Raw genomic sequence first — 22070 nt, forward strand, 5'->3', positions numbered from 1 at the left:
GTTTAACTATCAGATAAGGTGTCCTTTTCATTTCTTATTAATCAATATAATAACTCCAAAAAATATAAAAAATAGTTAAATAAATGATGATGAACACGTGGAAGTGAAAATAAAGCAAATGTGTCATGTTCCATAAAGTAAGAAGAACATCTTACATTAATTAAAATCTATCAAAAACTTAAAAATAGGAAAGAAATTCATTAATAAGACTAACCAAATTTTATGATTTTAATAAATTTCAATTAGTGAAAGAAATGGATTAAATAATATGTTCTAAGTTTTTTTAATAGGCACAAAATCAACTAATTACTATAATTGACCTATTTTTATCACATTAACGTTAAAGAAAATCTTAATACAATCCTTTATACTTTTCCATTGTATATAACTAAGATATTTTGAACACCATCTCCCAAAAAGTGTGATGACATTTGAAAGATACAGTTGTTTAGCATAATTGTGACCATGGTTAAAAGTTACAAACTTTTTATTTTTTTTTCTTGTAGAAGTGCATGATGAGATAGGAACAAATATACATTTTAACAATGATAAACAAACAATGGCTCGTCCCAAATTAACTGTTTGAGAGAAAGAACAAATCATTTATATTGAACCCAAAATTTTTTAACATCTTAGCAACAACACCACACAAGATCTGCATCTCGATCATCGTCATCATCGATCAATCAACCCAAACTTGCTTCAGGGAAAAAAAAAATTAAAACAGGAACATGAAAAATGAGGCATCCTGGGACTTACATTCAGAAACAAGAAACGGCAATAACTGCAACAACAAAGGTAACAACTTCAACTGTTTTCCTTTTCAAACTCACTGCACTGGAAGCATCAGCGGACGAGTCGGAAGACCCTGCCGGAGAATCAGCGGCCCCTGCTCGGACATTCTTCTCCGGCTTGGACGGCGCCGGAGCCTCCGCCGGTGCTGCCGCCGGAGCCGTGGAGCCAAAAAGTGCCATAGGAAGAAGCACCTTATCGACCTGATACACCGCGAGCTGGTTATCGCTGAATATAGTGTTGGAAACTGTTGTATCAACCACCCCGGTTGTTAGATTCACTTGGTTCCCGGAGGTGGTGACGTTCAGAGGGTATTCTCCGTCGTCGCTGTTCCCAGCTTGTGTGTGTAAAGGGTTACTTGCGGTTTGGAACTGTGAGATGGAGTAGAGAGTGGGGAGGATGTGGAACTGCACCAGCTGCATCTGGTCTTGCGAGTTTATGGAGTTTAGTGTTCCTGCTTTTAGGCTTGAGAATGCGTTGTCGGTGGGTGCAAACACTGTTATGCCTTGGTTTGAGTTGTTGAGCTGTGAGTTGAGTCTGTCAGCTGTTTGTGTGGCTTTGAGGAGTTTCATGAAGGTTGTGAATTGCCCTGCTTTTTCTAGCACCTGGGTGATGTTGGTGGGTCCTGCTGGTGCTGCTGGTGCTACTTGGGCTGAAATTGTTTGAATGAAGAGAAGAAGGAGGAAATGGAAAAGCTTTGCCATTGCTGTGAAGAAAAAAGCTTAGAAGAAGATTAAGATGGTGGAAGGAAGAGATGTGGTATTGTAATATATACATCAAAGAGAGGGTGCATGGAGATTCCATATTAGGTGAAAGGTTGCAATTAGTATAAGGTGGCAAGAGGCCCTCATGCAATCAATTTTCTTTCCAAAAGCTTGATATTACAGGGAGGGAGAATTGCTTCCTTTGAATGGTCATTTTTTAAGTGGCCTTATCTCTAGTGAATGTGTGACTTGTTGGTGGTCTGTTAGCAGCTTGATATCGGGTGGAATAGAATGTTTAAGAAAATTCGTTAAGATAGACTATAACTTGGTTCTGATACCATGTTAGAAATGGGCTTTAAACTTAATTCAACCCCACAAAATTGACTTGTAAGGTGAGGATTGCACCCACTTATATATTGTGAATTAGTCTTATCTCTAGTCGACGTGAGACTTTCAAAAAAATATCAATTGTCCTTCATTATATAGTTACAATTTTGTCTGTGAAAGACATTTTAAAAGATAGAAGAAAGAAGAGATATTAAAATATTTTAGATCTCGACTTCTAAACGACCTGAAACTATTGAATTTGATAATATAAGTGTTTTTATTGGTGAAGATCCGGAAATGGGTGATGATTTTTGTTTGAGAAAGTTTTTGTTGAAGGGACCACTTGCTAATGGTGTTGTTTAGGTATGTAAATACTTAATAAGGCAATCCTAGATGCTTGTAAGAAAAGCAATGTGCTTTACAGAAATTTTTTGCTTTGTGAAGAAGTGATGATGAGGTGGGTGTTAGTTAAGGAGGGTCAATTTGATGTTGTCCCGTTTCCTTTTCTGTGGTGGTTGTCACGATGCAAGATGACTTTAAATTTCAGGTAACCGTAACAGTTTCTCACACATTTGTGTCAATTGAATTGATTCAGAGTTAATGGTATGAAAACTTTAGTTAGTGATCAGTGACCATAATATACATATTTTTTAGCTGCAACTGTACGTAGTGAAATTTCAGTTCATCTGCTATACCCGTATATCTAAATATTGTATCAACAATCCATTGCAGTAAGAAGTAGGTTTTCTATTTATACAATGAAAACGATTCATGGACATTGTTTGCTATAAGACAAAAAAAATGGTTATGATAGAAGGAAGAGTTAATATGATATCAGAAGAAGAAAGAAAGAGACAGAAATAATTAATGGCGTCCACTGCATCTAATTAATTCTCTGGATTCGAGTTATTTTGCAGTTGATGTTATTTTTTGTGTTTGCATACTAAGTGTGCTCTGTTTTTGGTGTACAATGAAATTGTGAAACTATGTACTCTCTTCATTTATCAAGAAATCCAAAGAGAATAGATACATGCTAAATGTAAAGTTTCAGTAGAAAAAAAATTAATGTTTTAATATAACATTACTTTTTTTTTTTTTTTAATTTCATTGGTACTAAACTATGTTTTACTTTGATGGTTTTATTTTGTTTTACTTTATTTTTATCTTTTAAAAAGTTATGCAGACGACACTGTAGAAAATGTCATAAGCTAACAAAACAAATATTGCCATTATACTTGTTTATATTAGTATAACTTTCGTCTAATGAAAATCAAGCTAATAAAATTTGGATTGATTTATACTCACAACACGACATAAATTTAGTAAACACCTTTCCTACATCATTTCATTAAAGTGATATATCGCAGAGGTTTTTACACTAATAACTCCAGTTTCGTTATTAAAAACTGTACTAATAATATCAAGCTTAATATAACAACTAATATTTTTAAGATTTCTTGTTGGTGGGTGTATACATAAATAATCTCAATTTATTCACTGAAATAAACTAAAGTTAATTACAACATATAGCAAATCAAATAGACAAGGAAAGTTTTGCATACATACATTAACTAACTAGACATAACTTTTCATTTGGATTAAATATTTTTGCAAGTGTACCCATTTTTAAGTTTCAGTATCAAGTACCAAGGAATCAGAGTAGTATTCAAGTTATACAATGTTTGTTTATAAGCTTTTACAAAAATTTAAATGAGTACTAAAAGATAAATAAATAAAAATAAAGACAAAAGATAAATTATAAGATATAAAAATAAAATAACAAGATAAAAATATATTAATGTTTTTTTTTTCAGAATGAGTCTTCTTAAGTGAGAAAACATGTCTTTAATGTTAGATATTATTTTTTAATCTAATTTTAAGTATTTTATCTCACTTTTAACAAATTATCCAAATTGTTATATTTATTAATAAAGATAAAATAAACAAATAATAAAATTTCTAAAATAGAGTCATTTAAAAAAAAATCTAACTTGGGAGACCGAATGAATACAATCCAAAATACAAAAAATTATTGGAATGTAGGTCAAAATCATGGAGGTGCATTAAGAAATGTTATATACCATAGCTGACCCAACCTTCGGATAAGCCCAAAGTCTCGGTTTATGTTGGCCCAGTAAGCAAAGAGGCTTAGGATTCCGCATAACACACGCTCCTGGATCATATAATTGGAATTCATTTGTAACAAACTAACATTTTCTTCAATTTCTAATGATAGATTTTGTTTTCTCAAAAACAAGATTATAATTATTCTTAAGAAATATAGAGAATAAGTCTAATATTGAGAGTTCCCTCTCAAATGAACTCTGACTTGAGATGAGAGTGGATTTCGTAGTATATTCCTTTTAACAACTTCATTACTACTACGCAACGCGGTTTAGCGGGTTTCGGAGAATCCATTTAGTGGGCCTTTGACATGGACTCCTAAAAGGCCCAAATGCCTATGGCACGCACGCACAACAAAACATGGACAGTGAAAGATTGCGCAACACAACAAATCAGAAGACACACATTGATGAAATGTTATGGTGCTTCATTGTAGAGTAGACTAGCTTGCTTGCCTGCAGGAATTAGCGCATCGAACCTATCGGCGGAATCGGGTTTTTCTGTTCAAAAAGTGTGAGCTGATACGATCAGATAAGATAAGAAGAGAGCAAAAAAAAAAAAAAGTTGTAACTAATTCGCAAATGGCAATCGTGACCGTCGATTACGTTGACCGATGAATATAAAAAAGACGCGATTCGCACTTGCCATCCCCATTGGCATCGCCAGCGCACACATCAAATCAAACAGCCGCAAACCCTTAGTCTCTTCTTCTCGTTGGCGTCCCCTCTGATCCGTGCTGGCAGCGAAGAAGCCATTGCTGGGCCTTCCAAACCCTAACAGAGTCACGCACTCAATTGCGATGTGATGATCGTTCACACGTGACGCTACACGGCACGAAGATGAACACATCCAACGGCATCATGACACAGTCGTCTTCGTCGGGAGCCACACAGTCGCCGGGGCTCAAAACCTATTTCAAAACTCTCGAGGGAAGATATAAGCTTCAATACGAGAAGACTCACCCTTCCGGTCTTCTTCATTACGCCCATGGAAAAACCGTTACTCAGGTTTTCTCTAAACCGACTCAATTCTCTTTGTCATGACGCTTGCTGCTCTTTTTTGCTATTGCTTGTGATTTTTGGTGTTAGGGTTGTAGAGACTCGCTTTCTTCATTGCTTATTATGTGTAATTTTATAATCTATCTTTTTACATCGTTTTTTATTTATTTCTGCTTTGATTCATTCCTAGGAGTTTCCTTGATATTCATTATATTCTCTAATCTTGACTCACCTGCGTTCTGATTTTCTCTTCTGAATTCAATCGTGGCGATGTTTTTTAGGGGAATGTTGGCATTTTTGGGATGAGCAATTGATCTTGGCATTCTATTCAACATGTGGTTTTATTGCCTTTTAGTATTATTTTGTAATAGTTTCGGGGAATTCTGTAATGCTTTTTTCGTTACTGTTTATTGAGTCAAAACGATGCTTGTCTTGACATATGAGTGTGCATTGCTGGTTTGATTGAACGATTAGGTAACCCTGGCACATCTCAAGGACAAGCCTGCACCGTCTACACCAACTGCGTCGTCCTCAAGTTTCAGTGCCAGCAGTGGTGTTCGGTCTGCGGCAGCTAGATTATTGGGTGGAAGCAACGGAAGCCGGGCACTTAGTTTTGTCGGAGGCAACGGTAGTAGCAAGAATAATGGAGGGAACAGTAGGATAGGTTCCATTGGAGCCTCCAGTACAAGTAGTTCAATGGCTAATCCAAATTTTGATGGGAAAGGGACGTATCTTATATTCAACGTCGGTGATGCAATTTTCATTAGCGACTTGAATTCTCAAGACAAGGTATATTATTATTCGGACTTTGATTGTTTTTAAGAATTTTGGATTCACTTCATGAGGTGTTTCTTTGTTGCGTGTAGGACCCCATAAAGTCTATTCACTTCAGTAACTCGAATCCAGTGTGCCATGCGTTTGATCAAGATTCTAAGGATGGGCATGATTTGCTCATTGGTTTGAACTCTGGCGATGGTAAAGAAGTCTTTGCTAAAATTTAAATTTTCATGTTTTAAGGAAAATCAAGTGTTATGAATTTATTGTTTCTGTGCATTATTGTAGTCTACTCAGTGTCACTGAGACAGCAATTACAGGATGTTGGTAAAAAGCTTGTTGGGGCCCTGCATTACAACAAAGACGGTTCAGTCAATAACAGGCAAGATATGATTATCCTATCCCTTGTGCTCTTTTAATTATGGGTGCTAATTTTTCTCAGAATTGTTGAATGGCCTAATTTTCAAGAGTTCTTTTTCTTTATGCAAAGAGTAGTAGGCAATTGGAATTACGTACAATTCTGAATTTTGAGTGCTTCGTGTGCTGATACACATAAGAGGGAGAGATTCATTCTCGAATGTTGATTCTGATGAGTCAACCTTATAAGCAACAACCATTTTTTCTTTTAGAAATCTCTGGGTATTGATTGAGCTCGTAGGTCAGTTTTCAAGAATAGATTATAAATTAATATTATGCACCGGTGGTTCGACTTAGGTAATTTATATACTTTGACTGTCACTCTGTAATCAAAATGAACAATATAGGTCGTGCTAGTTTCTGATTTAATGGGTGTCCTAAAGAGTCTGGTTATGGAAGATTTGCTATTTCTATTAAATGATTTGAATTACTTCAAAAATTAAATATTCTTAATTTATGATTTGATATTAATAAATACTTTCCTTTTCATTGAAACACTTTCCAATTTTCTTTCCTAAACTAGTGAGTGAGTAAGGCGCTCATTAGAATTCAGGCAAGGTTATTTATTGTTTATGTTGTTGTGGTTGCCGATAATGATGCCTATTACGTTGTGTACATGCTCATTATTACTCACATATCCTGATTCCTTCCTATCAAACCCTATTTAAGAGTAGATGGAAGGTTTTTTTGTTTCCTATGGGTTCTTTCAGGATGTCATCCTGAAAACTAAGAAAGATACTATTTCAGTTTGTGAAAACACGTTGAGATGTGCAAATTTTTTTTGTTTGAATGTCTTGGTGAATGGTGATCCTGGACATGGTGATTTGTCTGTTATGTGAATGAAGATTTGATGCAACCATTATCCCAAGGCTCAGGTACCATGTCACTTTAATGTGACTGGAAGAATGGTTGTTAAACTATAGTGTCAATTCATAAACTTGTTAACTAGCTCATTCCTGCAAATTGGCCTGAGTTGATTGTAAAGTCATTTCTTGGTGAACTCTGAGGCGAGATCGCTTATAATTCCAAGTTCATATGCGAGTTGGCAGGTCGACCTCCAAGTCCATTTTATAATGGTGCTGCACCATGTAATTTCTCCAAGTAGTATTGCCTGTTATGTCACCCTTGGCTGGAGTGCTCATTTAGAACCCCACTTTTTGATTATCCCTTACTATTTGTGATTGATGCTACTGCTGCTAGATGTTTTTCTGCCATTTTTGCTAGTTGCTTCATTGCTGATGCTGCTAGCTGTTTCATTATTGCTTGGTCTGTGAGAAAAGTGCATCACAGAAGTTGGCAACCTTGAGTGAAGCATGCTTATGAGATACTAGTCTCATAGATTTTCAATTATTCATCTTTCTTCAATTTTTACAATTTTAGAATTCCTTTATCCCATCCTTTTCAATGTCTATTTGTTCTTTAAATTTCGACCAGAATTAATTATAAATATAAAAATGATAGTTAATTATGTCTAAACATTTTCTATGATAATGACTATGGTTAAGGATTTATTCTTTTCGATTATTTGATGCCTTTTAGAATAGGGGTCCTATTCAAATCCAGTAGACTAGTTGGCCTAAAAAATGCTCTGAATTGAGTCAGAACATGGTTTTCCCAGTCAGTGGAAAAGTTTGTTTGATGGTATGCACGAGGTTTGTCTTAAATGTATTATTTAACTTGGTAAATTATGTGAATGTTGATATCAGTGGTTGTAATGCTTTGCATTGAGTGGTAGAGAAGTTAGAGATCAGTATCTGAATTGTGAGTTGTTATAATTGTATGGCTAACTTCTAGAGCTTTAATTTAATATGTTGGAATGTTTTGCCAAAGATTCTGATTGAAACTCTTAATTGGTGCATTTTGAATTGAACAGTCGTTGTACATGCATTGCTTGGGTGCCTGGAGGTGATGGTGCTTTCGTTGTATCTCATTCTGATGGTAATTTGTACGTGTATGAGAAGGTAAGTATCGATTATCAGTGGAGAATCTTATTTTATGGTTCACTAAGAATGTGATATTTCTTATAGTAAGTTGAGATGATATGTAGCTTTTCTTTCCCATTTCAGAACAAAGATGGTGCTGCTGATTCTTCTTTTCCAGTTGTAAAAGATCAAACTCAATTTTCTGTTGCCCATGCACGTTACAGTAAGGTATTGAGTTTAATGACTTTTTGTTTTCTAAATAACTTACTGCTATAAAACTTACTTTCCCCCCCTTTTGATCTAACTATATATTTTAATTTTTCTGTTGTGAATTAAGCCTATATCACTTGTTAGTAATGACTGCTTAGTTCTTGTAGAACTTTGCAGCTTTCTCACTCAATACTTTATTGGCAATACTACTAATACATCCCTAGGCATAATTAGTTTTTGGATGATATGAACTCTACAGCTTGTAGTTCTGGAGAATATGTTTTCTATCCTTTTTTGAAAAATGTTGACTTTTGCAGAGTAATCCCATAGCCAGATGGCATATATGCCAGGGTTCAATTAACAGCATTTCTTTCTCAATGGATGGAGCATACTTGGCAACTGTTGGACGAGATGGTATATCCAATTTTATCCTCACAGCATGAAATATCTACTCGTTTCCAAGTCCTTAAAAGTATAACATCTCAATTTATTTTACTTGCTGCGTCCAGGTTATTTGCGAGTGTTTGATTACTCAAAAGAACAACTTATCTGTGGCGGGAAAAGTTACTACGGTGCTTTGTTATGCTGTGCGTGGAGGTTAGGCATGCTTGGCTCTAGTCAATTTATTAATGAAAATGGCAATTATGGATCTTTCCTATTTCTTTTGTTTGCCTTTTAATCTAGAGCTTATAAAATATTAATACATTAGATTTTTTTATTGATTCTTATTTCTTTGTATAGAAATTCATAATTGAAAATCTGCTTTGACAGCATGGATGGAAAATATATTTTGACGGGAGGGGAAGATGATTTAGTTCAAGTTTGGAGCATGGAAGATCGGAAGGTTGTGGCATGGGGTGAGGGACATGGATCGTGGGTAAGTTACGCGTTAATTTTTAGCAGTGGCAACTTTTTCTATATATAGGGCTTATTTTGGTTGGCTTCAAATGCTGTGATCAGGTGAGTGGAGTTGCTTTCGATTCATATTGGTCATCACCAAACTCAAATGACAATGGAGAGACGGTTATGTATCGTTTTGGTTCTGTTGGTCAGGTACTCAGAAAAAAAATGTTTTGTTTAAAATATTTTGATAGTGGGAGTTGAGTAATAATTGAAATTGAGTGATGGTTTTATAAACTCAGGATACACAATTACTTCTATGGGACCTGGAAATGGACGAAATCGTGGTGCCATTGAGACGGCCACCTGGTGGATCCCCAACATACAGTACTGGAAGCCAGTCATCACACTGGGACAATGTGGTCCCATTGGGTAGCTTGCAACCTGCTCCGAGTATGAGAGATGTTCCAAAAATATCTCCTTTGGTTGCTCACCGCGTGCATACTGAACCACTCTCTGGGTTGATATTTACCCAGGAATCTGTCCTCACTGCCTGTCGGGAGGGTCACATTAAAGTCTGGATGAGGCCAGGACTTGCTGCTGACACCCAATCAACCAACTCTGAAAACTTGTTAGCCACCTCTCTCAAGGACAAGCCTTCACTCTCAACCAAGATCACCAATTCTCCCTACAAACAATGACACACTGTTTGGTCCAACTTATTTTTAACTTTTCTTCTCCTGGGCCAAACAACATTTATATACAACTTATTAAATTTTTAAGCTACTACTTATTTTATAATGTAAATCTCTTCAAAAAACACTAGTTTTTAGATAAAAGCTACTTGGAGCTTTTTTTTTGTTAAGCCTCCTTTCGGTTATATTTATCCTTTTTCTATTCTTTTTCTAAAACATCCTTTTTTACTGCTTTCCCATTTTGCTTCTTCTCTTGCTTCATTTTATTTTCAGGTTACGTCTCAACCTTGCCACTTTTTCTTACTCTTTTCTCTAAAACAAATTCTAAAAATTCTCAATCAACAAACAACTCTTGTCACATTTTTAATTTCCATGCTACAACAATCTAAAACTTCAGTTACACAATCGAATAATTCCGTCACCATTTTTTATGATAGACTTTCACTAATCCTTTAGTCATTTTTTTCAGTATTTATATATTAGTTGCTAATTGATAATTTTTTATGTAACTTGTACTAATAACAATCCTTGAGGGCTTTCGAAAAAAAAATTCTGCCGTCTTTGAAAAATATAAACAGCGAAAATCTAAAACTTCAAAGCAAATGTCGTGATTTGGGAGCTGAAGGGTGGCGGAATCGTGTTGGCGGTCATTGTTGATAGGTTGAAATACATCTGATAAAGATAAAGTCACATCATCATTTACAAATTCGAGAAAATTAACAAACTTTTGCGCTCTTTTATGTTTGTATTGTGAAGGAGGTTCCAGAGTTTGTCCTTATTTATTTGCAACATTAAAATCCAATTGTGAAATGGAAGTTACTTAAAATACATTTTTTTTTGGGATGTGGGAAGTATTTGAAATAGTTGTTAGTGTTAACACAAAAGATAAAAGTGTTTTTTTATTAGTGTTGGTACATTTTAATATTAATAAAGTATGTAATTGGAAAGTCTAGTGTAGCGTTCCATAGCCATACTACGGTAGCATTACAAGGGATAATTGCTTCCCTTGGTAAGAGATTTTCTATTGTCATTTAATATTTCATTATTTTTTATGTAAGGGGAAAATAAATTACAAGGTAAATTTATGTGCATGTCATGAACTAAAGGTTTTTTTTTTTCAATTTTGGTGAGATATTAAATTAGAGGGAGAAGATAACATGTCATGAAATTCGATTTGTTGAAATAAAGTTAAATATTATATGTCCATTATATTTAAATATAAATAGGTTGAAATAGGACTATAAAAAATATATTTATTCATCTTTTCTCTCTTGTGTTTGAATTAGAGAGTGAATTTAAGCTGTCATGCAACAAATGTACCAAAATAACGACATTATAAATGAAAATTCAGACTATCTTTTTTACCAATGCATTTGAAAACCACTATACTGGAATCCACACCAATGCTATTACTATCATCTACATTTAGCCTTTTTTATTAAATATTATAGATGTCAAGTAACATTTGTGAATGCCATTTTCGTTGAAGAAATTTGATGACCACCTCAAATATAATTTTTCCTTCCGACTGAGCCTTTTTTGTTCACAAAATTTCAACTCGAGACTCTACAAGGAGTTGAGCATAGTTGTACCCAACTTAACATAACGTTTTTTATTTACATTTCAACTTATTATCCATGGTTTTATGCCTTCAATCAAGTGTTGCAATTAATCATTTGTTTTCATGAGCTATAAGCTGTCTGAATGCAGAAAGGGGTTATGCATAGAGTAGATGAAAGCAAAACCTTGATGATCATTCATCAGTGTATAAAGGCATGTACAGTGATAATGCCCTTACAACAAGAAGCCAATATTCTAAAAGTTTCGGTACATTTTGAAAAAACATATACGAAAAAACAAAAATAGGCAAAGGAAGAATTGAAGAACATAAGAAAATAGCACCTTTTGGTCATATATGAAAGGATTTAGCGGAAAATTCAGAAGCAGAAAAACATCACTCGTTTGTGGTGACATTATTTTGCAGAAAAGAATGGAGAAATCTTACTGCGATCATTGGAGCTGGAAAGAAGCACAAAAGGTATTAAGAAAAGGAGAGAAGACAAGTCGCATAAAAAGCTTTATGTAGACATTTTCTGTGACACAAAACTAAAAAGTTAAGTGAGATTGATACTAACTAACTTCACCCTTTTTATTTCAATTTATGTATGCCAAAAGGTAGAAAAAAAGACCACATTGTTATCTTCAATTTGATGTTCTTTATAAGAAAACTATCATAAACTTGTTTTAAATCACTCCTTTAATATGTCCTTTTTTTCTAATATTGACATATATTTATTAAATATCATGAACTTTAATTTATTTTGCTTTTTCTTTATTACTAAATTTAGTGATTTTCCATTCATTTTATTTCATAGTAAAAAGAGTATTAAAGAGTAGTCTTGTTCTAAAAATATTTTAGGACTCAAATTTATAATACACTCGCGTGATAAATTTCAGTTATAAAAAATTAAAATAGATTATATAATTTGATGTAAATATTAATATTCTTTTATCCATTGTAAGATGCATTTACCTTTCATGATTTATACATTAATTTATACATTAATTTCTAATAAAAAATAATTTTCATGACATATGATAAATCATTTACAATATAAAACTTTGTATAAATATTTACCACTACACTTTTCGGACAATATATTTATTATCCTCTTGCAGTGTATGAAGGAAAAAGATTGCCTTAAATTTAAGAAAGCTGTGTCTATTAATAAGGGAAAGAGAAGTTTAAAGTATATTAAAAAGAACAATTGTTTACGTTAAATATATAAATTTATTATAGTTAAAACTTGTAATAAATACATTATATCCATGAAATATATTTTAAAAAGAAGTAAGAATCTTTGTCAAAACATAAACCACCCTATACACTCTCAAGGCAACAAGAAATCAAAGAATATTGATTTTGCTTTATTAACTGTTATATTATGATATTGAAAGTCTTATATTGACTTGGTATAGGACAAATTTATAATATATAAGTGTAAATTTTATTGTACAAATCAGTTTTGTAAGTTAAATTTGATTTAAAGTTCTTAATATGATAACAAGTCATGAATTTAAGTTCATCCTATTATATTTATTGGGTTTATTGTGTTATCTATATCGAAAAAATTATTTTTCGTTAAATCTACCTAAACGTTGTTCTCAAAATATTCAAATATAAGCTAAACATGTAAGGGTGTAGCTTTCATCTCATCACTTGATGAAACCATTGGTTTACTTCCCCGAGTAGAGCATAATCACATCAAATAAAAAACACTATAATATCAACATAAAAAGGATTAATTAATTAGTCATCCCAAACACAAAAACCCATCAAATTTTATAGTACCAACAAAAGTGGGAACGGTTGTTTGCATAAACAAAATGTCCACCTCATTAAAAGCTCTTTTAAGTTACATTTCTAAGTAAACCATGTTTTAAATAAATGGGAGAGATAATACGGGTAAACATATCACCTTAATTTAGCAATAAGACAAAACGAAAGCAACACATTAGGATAAAAAGAACAACTTACATCACACATACTACATTGGTTGGTGGAAAATCAACGTAAAATTAATATATGATGACTTATTTGTTAATGAAAAAAAAAATCTTTGTGAAACCTGTATTACAAAATATTAGACCCTTTGAAAATGAATTTGGTGACGACCAATAATAAACGGTATGATAGATTATCAAATCGTGTTAGAATAAATTTTTAATATTTTTTATAGAATGAATTTTAAGTATAATCCAACTTTACATACATCTTAAATAAAATATTACATAACTAAATAAAATATTACATTTAAAATCACTTGTCTTTTCTCTTTTCTAGATCTTGTGAAGTTGTATTATCTATGGACTAATATTGATGATATTTAAGGCAATCTTGACTCCAAAAAAATTAAAAATTTATTTTACTAGATGGACTTAGAATCGAGGTAAATTTGAAAATAAAAAATCATTTTTATTACTTAGATTTTTCATGATCAAGTAAACTTTTTAAATTTATGGGAATTGTACTGTATGGATTGGTCAGTAGGTCGATCATCGGCCAATTGAGATTATTTGAAAGAAGATTTGTCTAATGGAGGTTATGATATGACTCTCCTTGACTACTATGGTCTGTCAGCACAGATGTAAAGCGTATTACATTGGTTGATCACTGGTCGGTTGAGATCACTTCAAAGAAGATTTGCACTTATGGAATCAACAACGAGCGGGAATTAGTCATATTCCTTATACAGTGCCAACAATTGGACTGTCCATGGGATTTCACCCTTGAGTCCACTTATGAAGATATGTGTAACACCAATCGGCTACGAGTCGATTTCCCTTTCCAATTTGAGTAGTTGGATTGTCCCCAATATTCCACCCTAGTGTCCTCTTATGCAAGATAGGTAAGACATTGTCCAACAAGCCTAACAAAACGACGTCAGAATAAATCAAGCAACTTCGTAGGTTTAAAAAGTAATTGGACCCTGATTAGGCCAACCCTAATTGTGGGTCCACGTAGAAAATTATAAATACAAGTCAAAGCATGGTTGTTGTTAGGATTGTTTCTAACATTTATGACGACATTTATTGTTTTTGTCCGATCGAATCCTAACTGACATAAGCATCATAGTGCCTTTAGCAGAAGGATCGATCGGAACGGACGACTGGAGCGAATGATTAAAGACTCGACAAATTGTTTTAGTAAACGTTCCAACCCCTACACCCGAAACATGAATAAATGTATTATGGGTTAAATATACTTTTGATCCTTCAACTTTTAGTAAAAATTGAAATTAGTCTCTCTTGGAAACTTAAAACCAATTTAGTTTCTAAACTTTGTCGATGCGTGAATTTTGTCTTTTTAACCAAATTTTATTTAATTTATTTGACGTTTCAAATACTTTTCATTATAATATTTTAGTTTGTTTCCTGTTTGACATATATTCGCTTTAATATTAGTTGTAAAATGTGTTCGAAACGTCCAATAAACTTTTAAAAAAATTGGTTTAAATGACTAAATCCACGTATTCATAAAGATAATAGACTAAATTTATTCAAGATTTTCAATAAGGACTAGTTTCAATTTTCACTAAAAATTGAAAGATAAAAACATATTTAATCCATATATTATTTATAGGACATATATTATTTATAGGGCAAGATGATATTACTTACATAGATTATGATATTTCGATCTTTGTAAGATAACATGCATTATACACCTAATCATCATATTAAATGCAAATAAAGTATAATGACAACTTAGACAATTAGCTTGAGCTCATTCAAAGTCGTTAAAATATCATAAATATGTATGTTATTTATTTATTACACATCTTTTTTAATCTAATTTATGTCTTTACTAAAAAAGTATTAATATTATAATTTAAAGAAATACCAATCTATTATTATGGTGATCTAGATCCTACATATTAATATGTACGTATAAATATTATTTTGTTTAAGATTTGTAATGTTGTAAATTGAAGATATAAATGAAGAGATATTTCAAGTATTAATGTGTACGTTAATTGTAGGATTAATACAATTAAACTAAATAATCATTTTAAAAATTTTAGTATTAGAGTCAATTTCGGTGAAGATACTGATATCTCCGTGACTTTGTCGGTGACATGTTAAAATGAACAAATAATTATATGCTATAAAACGAGTAAACTGAGTGTTCAACTCAGTTTTCTAGCTCTAACAAATAAGCTGTAACGAATTTAAAGTATATCATTTACTAATTTATAATTGTTTCTTGAACAATTTTTTTATGTAACAAAAACTAATCACTTATGATAAATAAATAAAAAATAAACAGTGCCGCAACATAAATTCTTTAATAATGATCTAATACAGGATACGTGCCTTCGCATGAGTCTACTATATAGTATAAAAATTAATGAATATGTTTTGAAAGTAAATAAAAAAAAAACATTAATGTAAATATTTGAAAGAAACATGAGAAGGAAGAACAGGGACATATATAATGTTCAAATTAAAGATTAAATATATTAAAATCCCAAATAAAACAAAAATAATATGACACAAATTATAGAAACTATGTTAACTGTTTGTTGATTTTGAACAATATTTATAATATAAGTAACTTGATAATGAAGTGAAGTGTGAAATGAATTTAGGGAAACTATAGAATTAATTGTTTATCAGCAGAATATTATTTTTAGGCTACTTGCTTTATCAAAAACTTAATTTTATAAATATATATTAATCTCTTTTCGGTAATTACTAATATTAAAAATTAACAGTTATAAATTAAGAATTATTTAACAATGTAAAATATATAATATTTGGATTAAAATTGGAAAGGAGCCTGAATTATGAATATGATTGCTCATTCCATTAACATTATTTTGTGTCAGCCTGGCATATTGGGGACATGACACCTTCATTTTTGTCGAAACTCGTACATAAAATTTTAATATTTTTTTCCTTTTTATCAATTTTGTCACTAAAAAGTGCTTACATAATCTTACCTGATCTTGTCACGTAATATTTTTTTATTATTTGTAATATGAAATCACCACGTGGCAGCATCTGAGTAGTTTAATGGCAAAAGAAATACAAATAAAAACCGAAAAAATTATAGAAAAGTGAAAATTAATATTTTTTCAACTTAAAAACATGAAATCGAACCCTGAAATTAAAGGTAGATAAATAATAGTTTTAAATACACTCTTCACTTGAAAATATATTAAACTTTGTTTTCAATTTTTTAATTTCTTACTTTTATTTGTGTAATACTTAAAGCTTTTTGTTTCCCGTTATAAAAAAATTTCTCAAATAAATATTTTTTTACATAAATTCATCACTTGATAAACTCGTGAAAGCGTGTTTGTAATAAAAAAAACTAGTGTAAATTTTTTGACTGCTAAAAGATTCACAAAAGGAATAATTTAAAAAAATGAAGAAAAATCAGGAGAAAAATTGATTTAACCATAAAATTAAGGATCACTGCACAAAAGATGGAAAGTTTTGTTTGAATTTTGAAGTTTCCATTTTAGTTTCAGCATTTATTATATCTGTCAGTCTTTCATTGGCTCAATGTGTCGGTGCACAGTGTCTGGACAGTACACAGTTTAGCAAGTTGCAAGATTCTTTTTTTCTAAAGTATTTATATTTAAATAAATATTATGTTTATATGAACATACACTTTTACACAATTTTTCTTATAATTCAAATTTTTCTCTATGAAAATATGAAAATTCCTTGAAACATGAATCAAGCTATTTATATTGAATATATTAGTTTAAATTTATTTTCCTAACGTTCTTGCAACTTTTTCTCTCTTTTATGTTGCCGTAAGTATTATTTTAGTTTTTTTTTTTTCTTGATACCTTTTCTTCGCTCTAAGGAAGTGTGCACTATTCCTCCACTAACTTAAATCTATTATATCAATTTTCAAGAATTTATTAAGATTTTAATGCTTACAACCACTCCATAGCTAACACACTTACATTGAAAATAAAAAATATAATAATTTTTAATTTCAAGCCCAACTAATAGATTCAATTTAATAAGATTATATGAAATGAAATTTCATCCATAAATGTAGACAAAAAGGGAAATGTATGATGAGGGTTAAATTTTTAATTTTAAAAATTGTAGTAGGGTTTCCAATTCTAATAAGTGTGGTTGAATTTAAGCACATAAAAGGCCATTAAATTCTTTACGTTTCTAACAAACCTTATCATGTAATTGAGCAAATGGACCTTTCTTATGGTTGATGGAACATATAGTTATATCAATGGTTTTCACTATTCTTTAATAATGTGATGTTTTTATTTCTACCTGAAATTTATTATGGTTATAAATTCTCATATGTTTACTTTATTAATTGACTAAATATAAAGGTAATAATGACGGGTGTGGATTTTGAATTAGCCTTTTAATTAAGTTAAGAAAATAGTGAATATAATATATAAACAAATGTTTTGTCAGAATATATTTATTTGTCTTTTTGTAAAGTTAAGAAATATAATTTTTTATTCCTATTTTATTCTTCATTTTCTATATCCTTCTATTTTCTTCTACATTTTTCCTTTACGACGGTCTCTTCCAACTTCATTACTCACTTTTGTTAAAGTAGAAGATTTTAAGTCTTTGGAACCATCGAAACAGAATCCTAACATCAAATTATGATAATTTTAGTTGAGTAAGTTCAGTTATTTCTTATAGTCCATATGCAAAACTTATAAAAGCGAAAAAAAAAGGTTTAAATTAAAATCCAAATGTAAATCTTTGGATTATTATAATTAAGATTTTATTTCTTGAAAGTGATTTGTTTAGGGATAAATTTCGGAGACTACAAAGAAATTGAGGCGAGAGAAGTTAATGAATGTTTCATTTATTCCACTTATTGAAATTGAAAATTGTGTATATATCACACTATTCGTATAACCAAGGAAAAACATTTATTTAACACCATCATGTTTATTTTATTTTCTTTTTATATGTATATTTCATCTTCTTATTCGTCTATATATTTATCTATTATTTTTTTATTGAATATATTTAAATTCAATTTAAATATTTTTTAAAATAAATTGCTAAAAAAAAAAACTTTCGTACTATTTCTCTATGATAATTTCCAAACCTAGATTATAAAACAACTTATAGTGGAGAAAGAGAGTTCCGTTCCCACTAATAAACTGTTAGGTGTAATGTCTTTTTCTTTTAAATTATAACATTGATATTTGACAGATGAAAATATATCTAGAAGCATCTTATTTTAAAAATATTTTTCAAAATTCTGCTAAACCTTTATCCTAAGAAATAGTTTAAAAAACTATGCATTAACTCTTCCAAACAGCCATAATAATTGTTTCAAAACGTTTACTTTGTACGTATTGTCTTGTGAAGTTTTTATTCCATTAGCAATTGTTCTACGTACAAAAATCAATAATGTCAATAATTTTTTTATTGTGCTTAAATTAAAGTGATATATTTGTGAGCATTTTACACATTTTTGTATTGAGTACATTGTCATTTATATTACTATTTAATTGAGTAAGATTATGGTTTAGGTAATTTGAATATATTTAAATGTCTTGATTTTGACGAATAAGAATGTTTTTCTTTAATTTTCTTAAATTGTTTTAATAAATTATTGTTAAATTCAAATTTGTTTTATTGAGTTAGGTCCAAAATTACACCAGACTTAATCAAACTCACTTACACCCTTAGTTAATGCCATAACTAATTATTCGTCAAGTATCAAGAACTTCAATAAATCTTTCCCTAGTAAAGAATGTCGTTAAGAACATATGTTTAATATACCAATAAGTTAAATTAATTGAAATTTATAAAATCAAGAGGTAACTATTAAATAAGAAGCAGGACTCAAAAATGTGTTTTTCAGTCATTTTCAATCAATAGCAGGGAAGGCGTTAAAAGGATACATTAGGAAATATGTTGCAAACATTTTTCTTATGTCATTTATTAAAAAAACCTCTCTGGTCCCTTTTACTCATAAAGTGTTTTGGATTTTTATTTTATATTTCTATTTATCTTTTATTTCCCAAGTTGATAAAAAAAATATTTTCGCAGTATATTAATCTACGTATCTAGTATAAAAGAATTAAATGAGAAACTTTAAAACTATTTTATGAAAAATAAAAAAAACTATAATTTTTTTAATTCCTACGAAAAAAAGGCTCGTGATAGATAAAAATAAATTTAACGGAAATAATAATGAGAGGATTCTTGAAGTGGTGTTAACAGAAAAGCATGATGTTGGGAAAAGAATATCAGGATTCATAGTTTTGGCTTGTTACGAGGGTAACTATAAAACAGTAGCCATTGGTTTTAGAAGGTATTATAATAATGGAGGAAGCAGTTAAAAAAAAAATGTGCGATGGAAAGAGAAGTGAAACTTGGATGGGTTGACACGTAATGGGAGAAAGATGACGTGTGGTCACAATCACATCACAGATAGCACCTTCACTCGTTCAGCGTTAGCGGCATCATCTTGTGTTATATCTTTCGATCTAAATCTGCACTCCACACACTCCACACTCACTTCATCATCATCTTCTTCTTCTTCTTCTTCTGGTTTCAGATCTACCATTACACACTGCAGAAAGGCACAAGATGAACAAGTAATGAGGTAGCCGTGAATAGAAAAAATGGGTGGGGGCCGGTTCAGCCCGACGCAGAAGGGGAAAAGGGTTCCGAGGAGGGTCTGGTTAAGCTTCCAAAAATCAATGGGAGTCCTCGTGGGTGGGAACCATACCTCCTCCAGGTTTTGCACTCGCTAATCTTCTTCTTTCTCTCATCTTTCGGCTTCAAATTTTTTCTCTCTCAATTGAAATCAATCAATCAATCTCTCTTCATCCAATCATTTCAATGGACACCAAGGCCTTCTTCAACCTCCACATCCTCAATGCCTCCATCGCCAGGCGCGTCCTTCTACGCTCCATCCTCCTTGCCTGCGCAATCTCCATCGTCTCTCTCTACCGCGCGCAGTCGCTCTTCGATTTCGCTCCCATCGCTACCTACTTGGACTGCGTTTCCGGTTTCCACGGCGTCACTTTCCGCCCCGCGTCCCATTTGCTCCGAACCCGCTTCTGGGTCCCTGCCAATTGCGAGAAAGACGCCAACTTGACCCTCACCGTGGTCACCGAGCTCACCGGGAACCGGTTTCTCTACCCCGGAGCGAAGAGCCTCTGCGTCGGAGAAGGATCTTCGATGGCCGTCGCGGCAATGAAACAGTTAGGCTTCTCCGCCGTCAGCGCCGTCCAAACGCGCAGTTTCGAGCAGAAGGAGGTCCTGTACGAGGATTCTTCCTTCGATTTCGTGTTTTCCAGGGACCTCGACAAGGTATCTGTCCCTGCTCTGTTGGTTCTCGAGATTGAGCGTGTTCTTAAGCCTGGTGGGATTGGCGCCCTTATTGTAGGTAGCTCCGGTTCGCATCCCAATGATTTGATAAGGGCAGCCACCCCTGTTTCCTCTTTGTTAAGATCTTCCAATGTGGTGCATGTTGATTATGTCAATGAGCTTAACCTCGTTGTTTTCAAGAAAAGACATGACAATACTACTTCGTTTTACCAACATAGTTTACCCGCTGATTGTCCCAGTCTCACCTTCACCCAACCCCTCATAGAGTTAATGGAGCCTCTTGTGAGTGAGAAGCAGAAAGCAGCACCTCCTGAGTTTCACAAGAACATTCCCTATTTGCCTAAGTTTGTGGATGTTTCCAGTAGGAAGAGGTTGGTGTATATTGATATTGGTGTGGGGGAGCTGCATAATGCCAATGTCAGTGATTGGTTCCTGCCATCATACCCTATTGATCAGAAAGATTTCAATGTTTACTTTGTTCACTACAACACTTCCATCATGTTGTCCTATGTGAAGCGACCTGGTATTACCTTTGTTTATCACCCTGGCTTGGCTGGTATTGGGAAGGTCACAGCTAAACTTGGAACTGATGATAATGATGATGATGACCTTGATTCTTTCCTTGGCGAGGAGGAGTTTGATTTCCTTGCCTGGTTCAGAGAAACTGTGCAATATGCTGATTTTGTAGTCCTCAAGATGAATGCAGGGAATGTTGAACTCAAGTTCCTCTCGGATATATTTGAGAATGGAGCTATATGCTTTGTTGATGAGTTGTTTCTCAAGTGTCCCGAGAGGGGAGGTGGTGATAAAAGTGTAACCACCATGGAAAGTTGTATGGATATTTACAAGGGTCTCAGAAGCAATGGTGTCTATGTCCATCAATGGTGGGGAGACTAAGTTGCAGCACTGCATATCTTTGTGTTGTTACAACTTTCTCTATGTTTCATGTGTTTGGACTATAGTCCAATTGTTGTTTTTGTTGTCTGTGAAAGTGTGAAGGATGCTATGAACATCCTTGTGCTTTTATGGTTGGGCACTGAATGCTAAATAAACAACCACTGTCGTTCTCGTTTGCTAATAAAACCTGTGATGATTTCGTGTTGCTGTGTGAGTTTTCTTTTTGGTTGTTTTTAGGTTATAATGGCAAGTTGGAATTGGTTGGCTCCTGACACAATAAATTCCGTAAGGAAGGAATCATTTCTTTAGATGGGATCAAAGCTCATGTTGCCATACCGATTAAAATAATGTAAAATCAACAACCTCAGATTCACTGTATTTGGAATCATTGCTTTTCCTTTTCGAAAACATAAAAAATGTTATCGTTTTCAATGTGGTGGTCTGGTTTTAGCACTTCACTCGATCTTCAGTTTACTTTCCAATTACAGACATTGAACCGAA

The 22070-nt window shown here is 32.5% G+C and overlaps 3 protein-coding genes across 3 annotated transcripts; 2 read left to right on the top strand and 1 right to left on the bottom strand.

Annotated features, from left to right (window-relative positions):
• Positions 1–581: 581 nt before the first annotated feature.
• On the bottom strand, positions 582–1540 carry FLA11 (FASCICLIN-like arabinogalactan-protein 11). The gene has a single exon (XM_028058533.2). It carries the CDS (start codon positions 1494–1496, stop codon positions 762–764), a length of 735 nt encoding a protein of 244 aa, XP_027914334.1. The 5' UTR covers positions 1497–1540; the 3' UTR covers positions 582–761.
• Positions 1541–4331: 2791 nt separating this feature from the next.
• On the top strand, positions 4332–9973 carry LOC114187287 (uncharacterized). The gene is made up of 11 exons (XM_028075502.2): positions 4332–4954; positions 5420–5734; positions 5812–5920; positions 6008–6101; positions 8010–8097; positions 8203–8286; positions 8586–8682; positions 8778–8865; positions 9040–9145; positions 9229–9321; positions 9411–9973. The coding sequence occupies exons 1-11, from the start codon at positions 4787–4789 to the stop codon at positions 9807–9809; spliced, it is 1641 nt and encodes a 546-aa protein (XP_027931303.1). The 5' UTR covers positions 4332–4786; the 3' UTR covers positions 9810–9973.
• Positions 9974–19808: 9835 nt separating this feature from the next.
• Positions 19809–21774, top strand: LOC114184906 (uncharacterized). Its single transcript, XM_028072303.2, has one exon. The coding sequence runs from the start codon at positions 20181–20183 to the stop codon at positions 21567–21569; it is 1389 nt and encodes a 462-aa protein (XP_027928104.1). The 5' UTR covers positions 19809–20180; the 3' UTR covers positions 21570–21774.
• The last annotated feature ends 296 nt before the right edge of the window (positions 21775–22070 follow it).

The sequence above is a fragment of the Vigna unguiculata genome, chromosome 1 (assembly GCF_037176805.1).
Source record: "Vigna unguiculata cultivar grain cowpea cultivar isolate G323 ecotype 2 chromosome 1, ASM3717680v1, whole genome shotgun sequence".
Taxonomy (NCBI): Eukaryota; Viridiplantae; Streptophyta; class Magnoliopsida; order Fabales; family Fabaceae; genus Vigna; species Vigna unguiculata.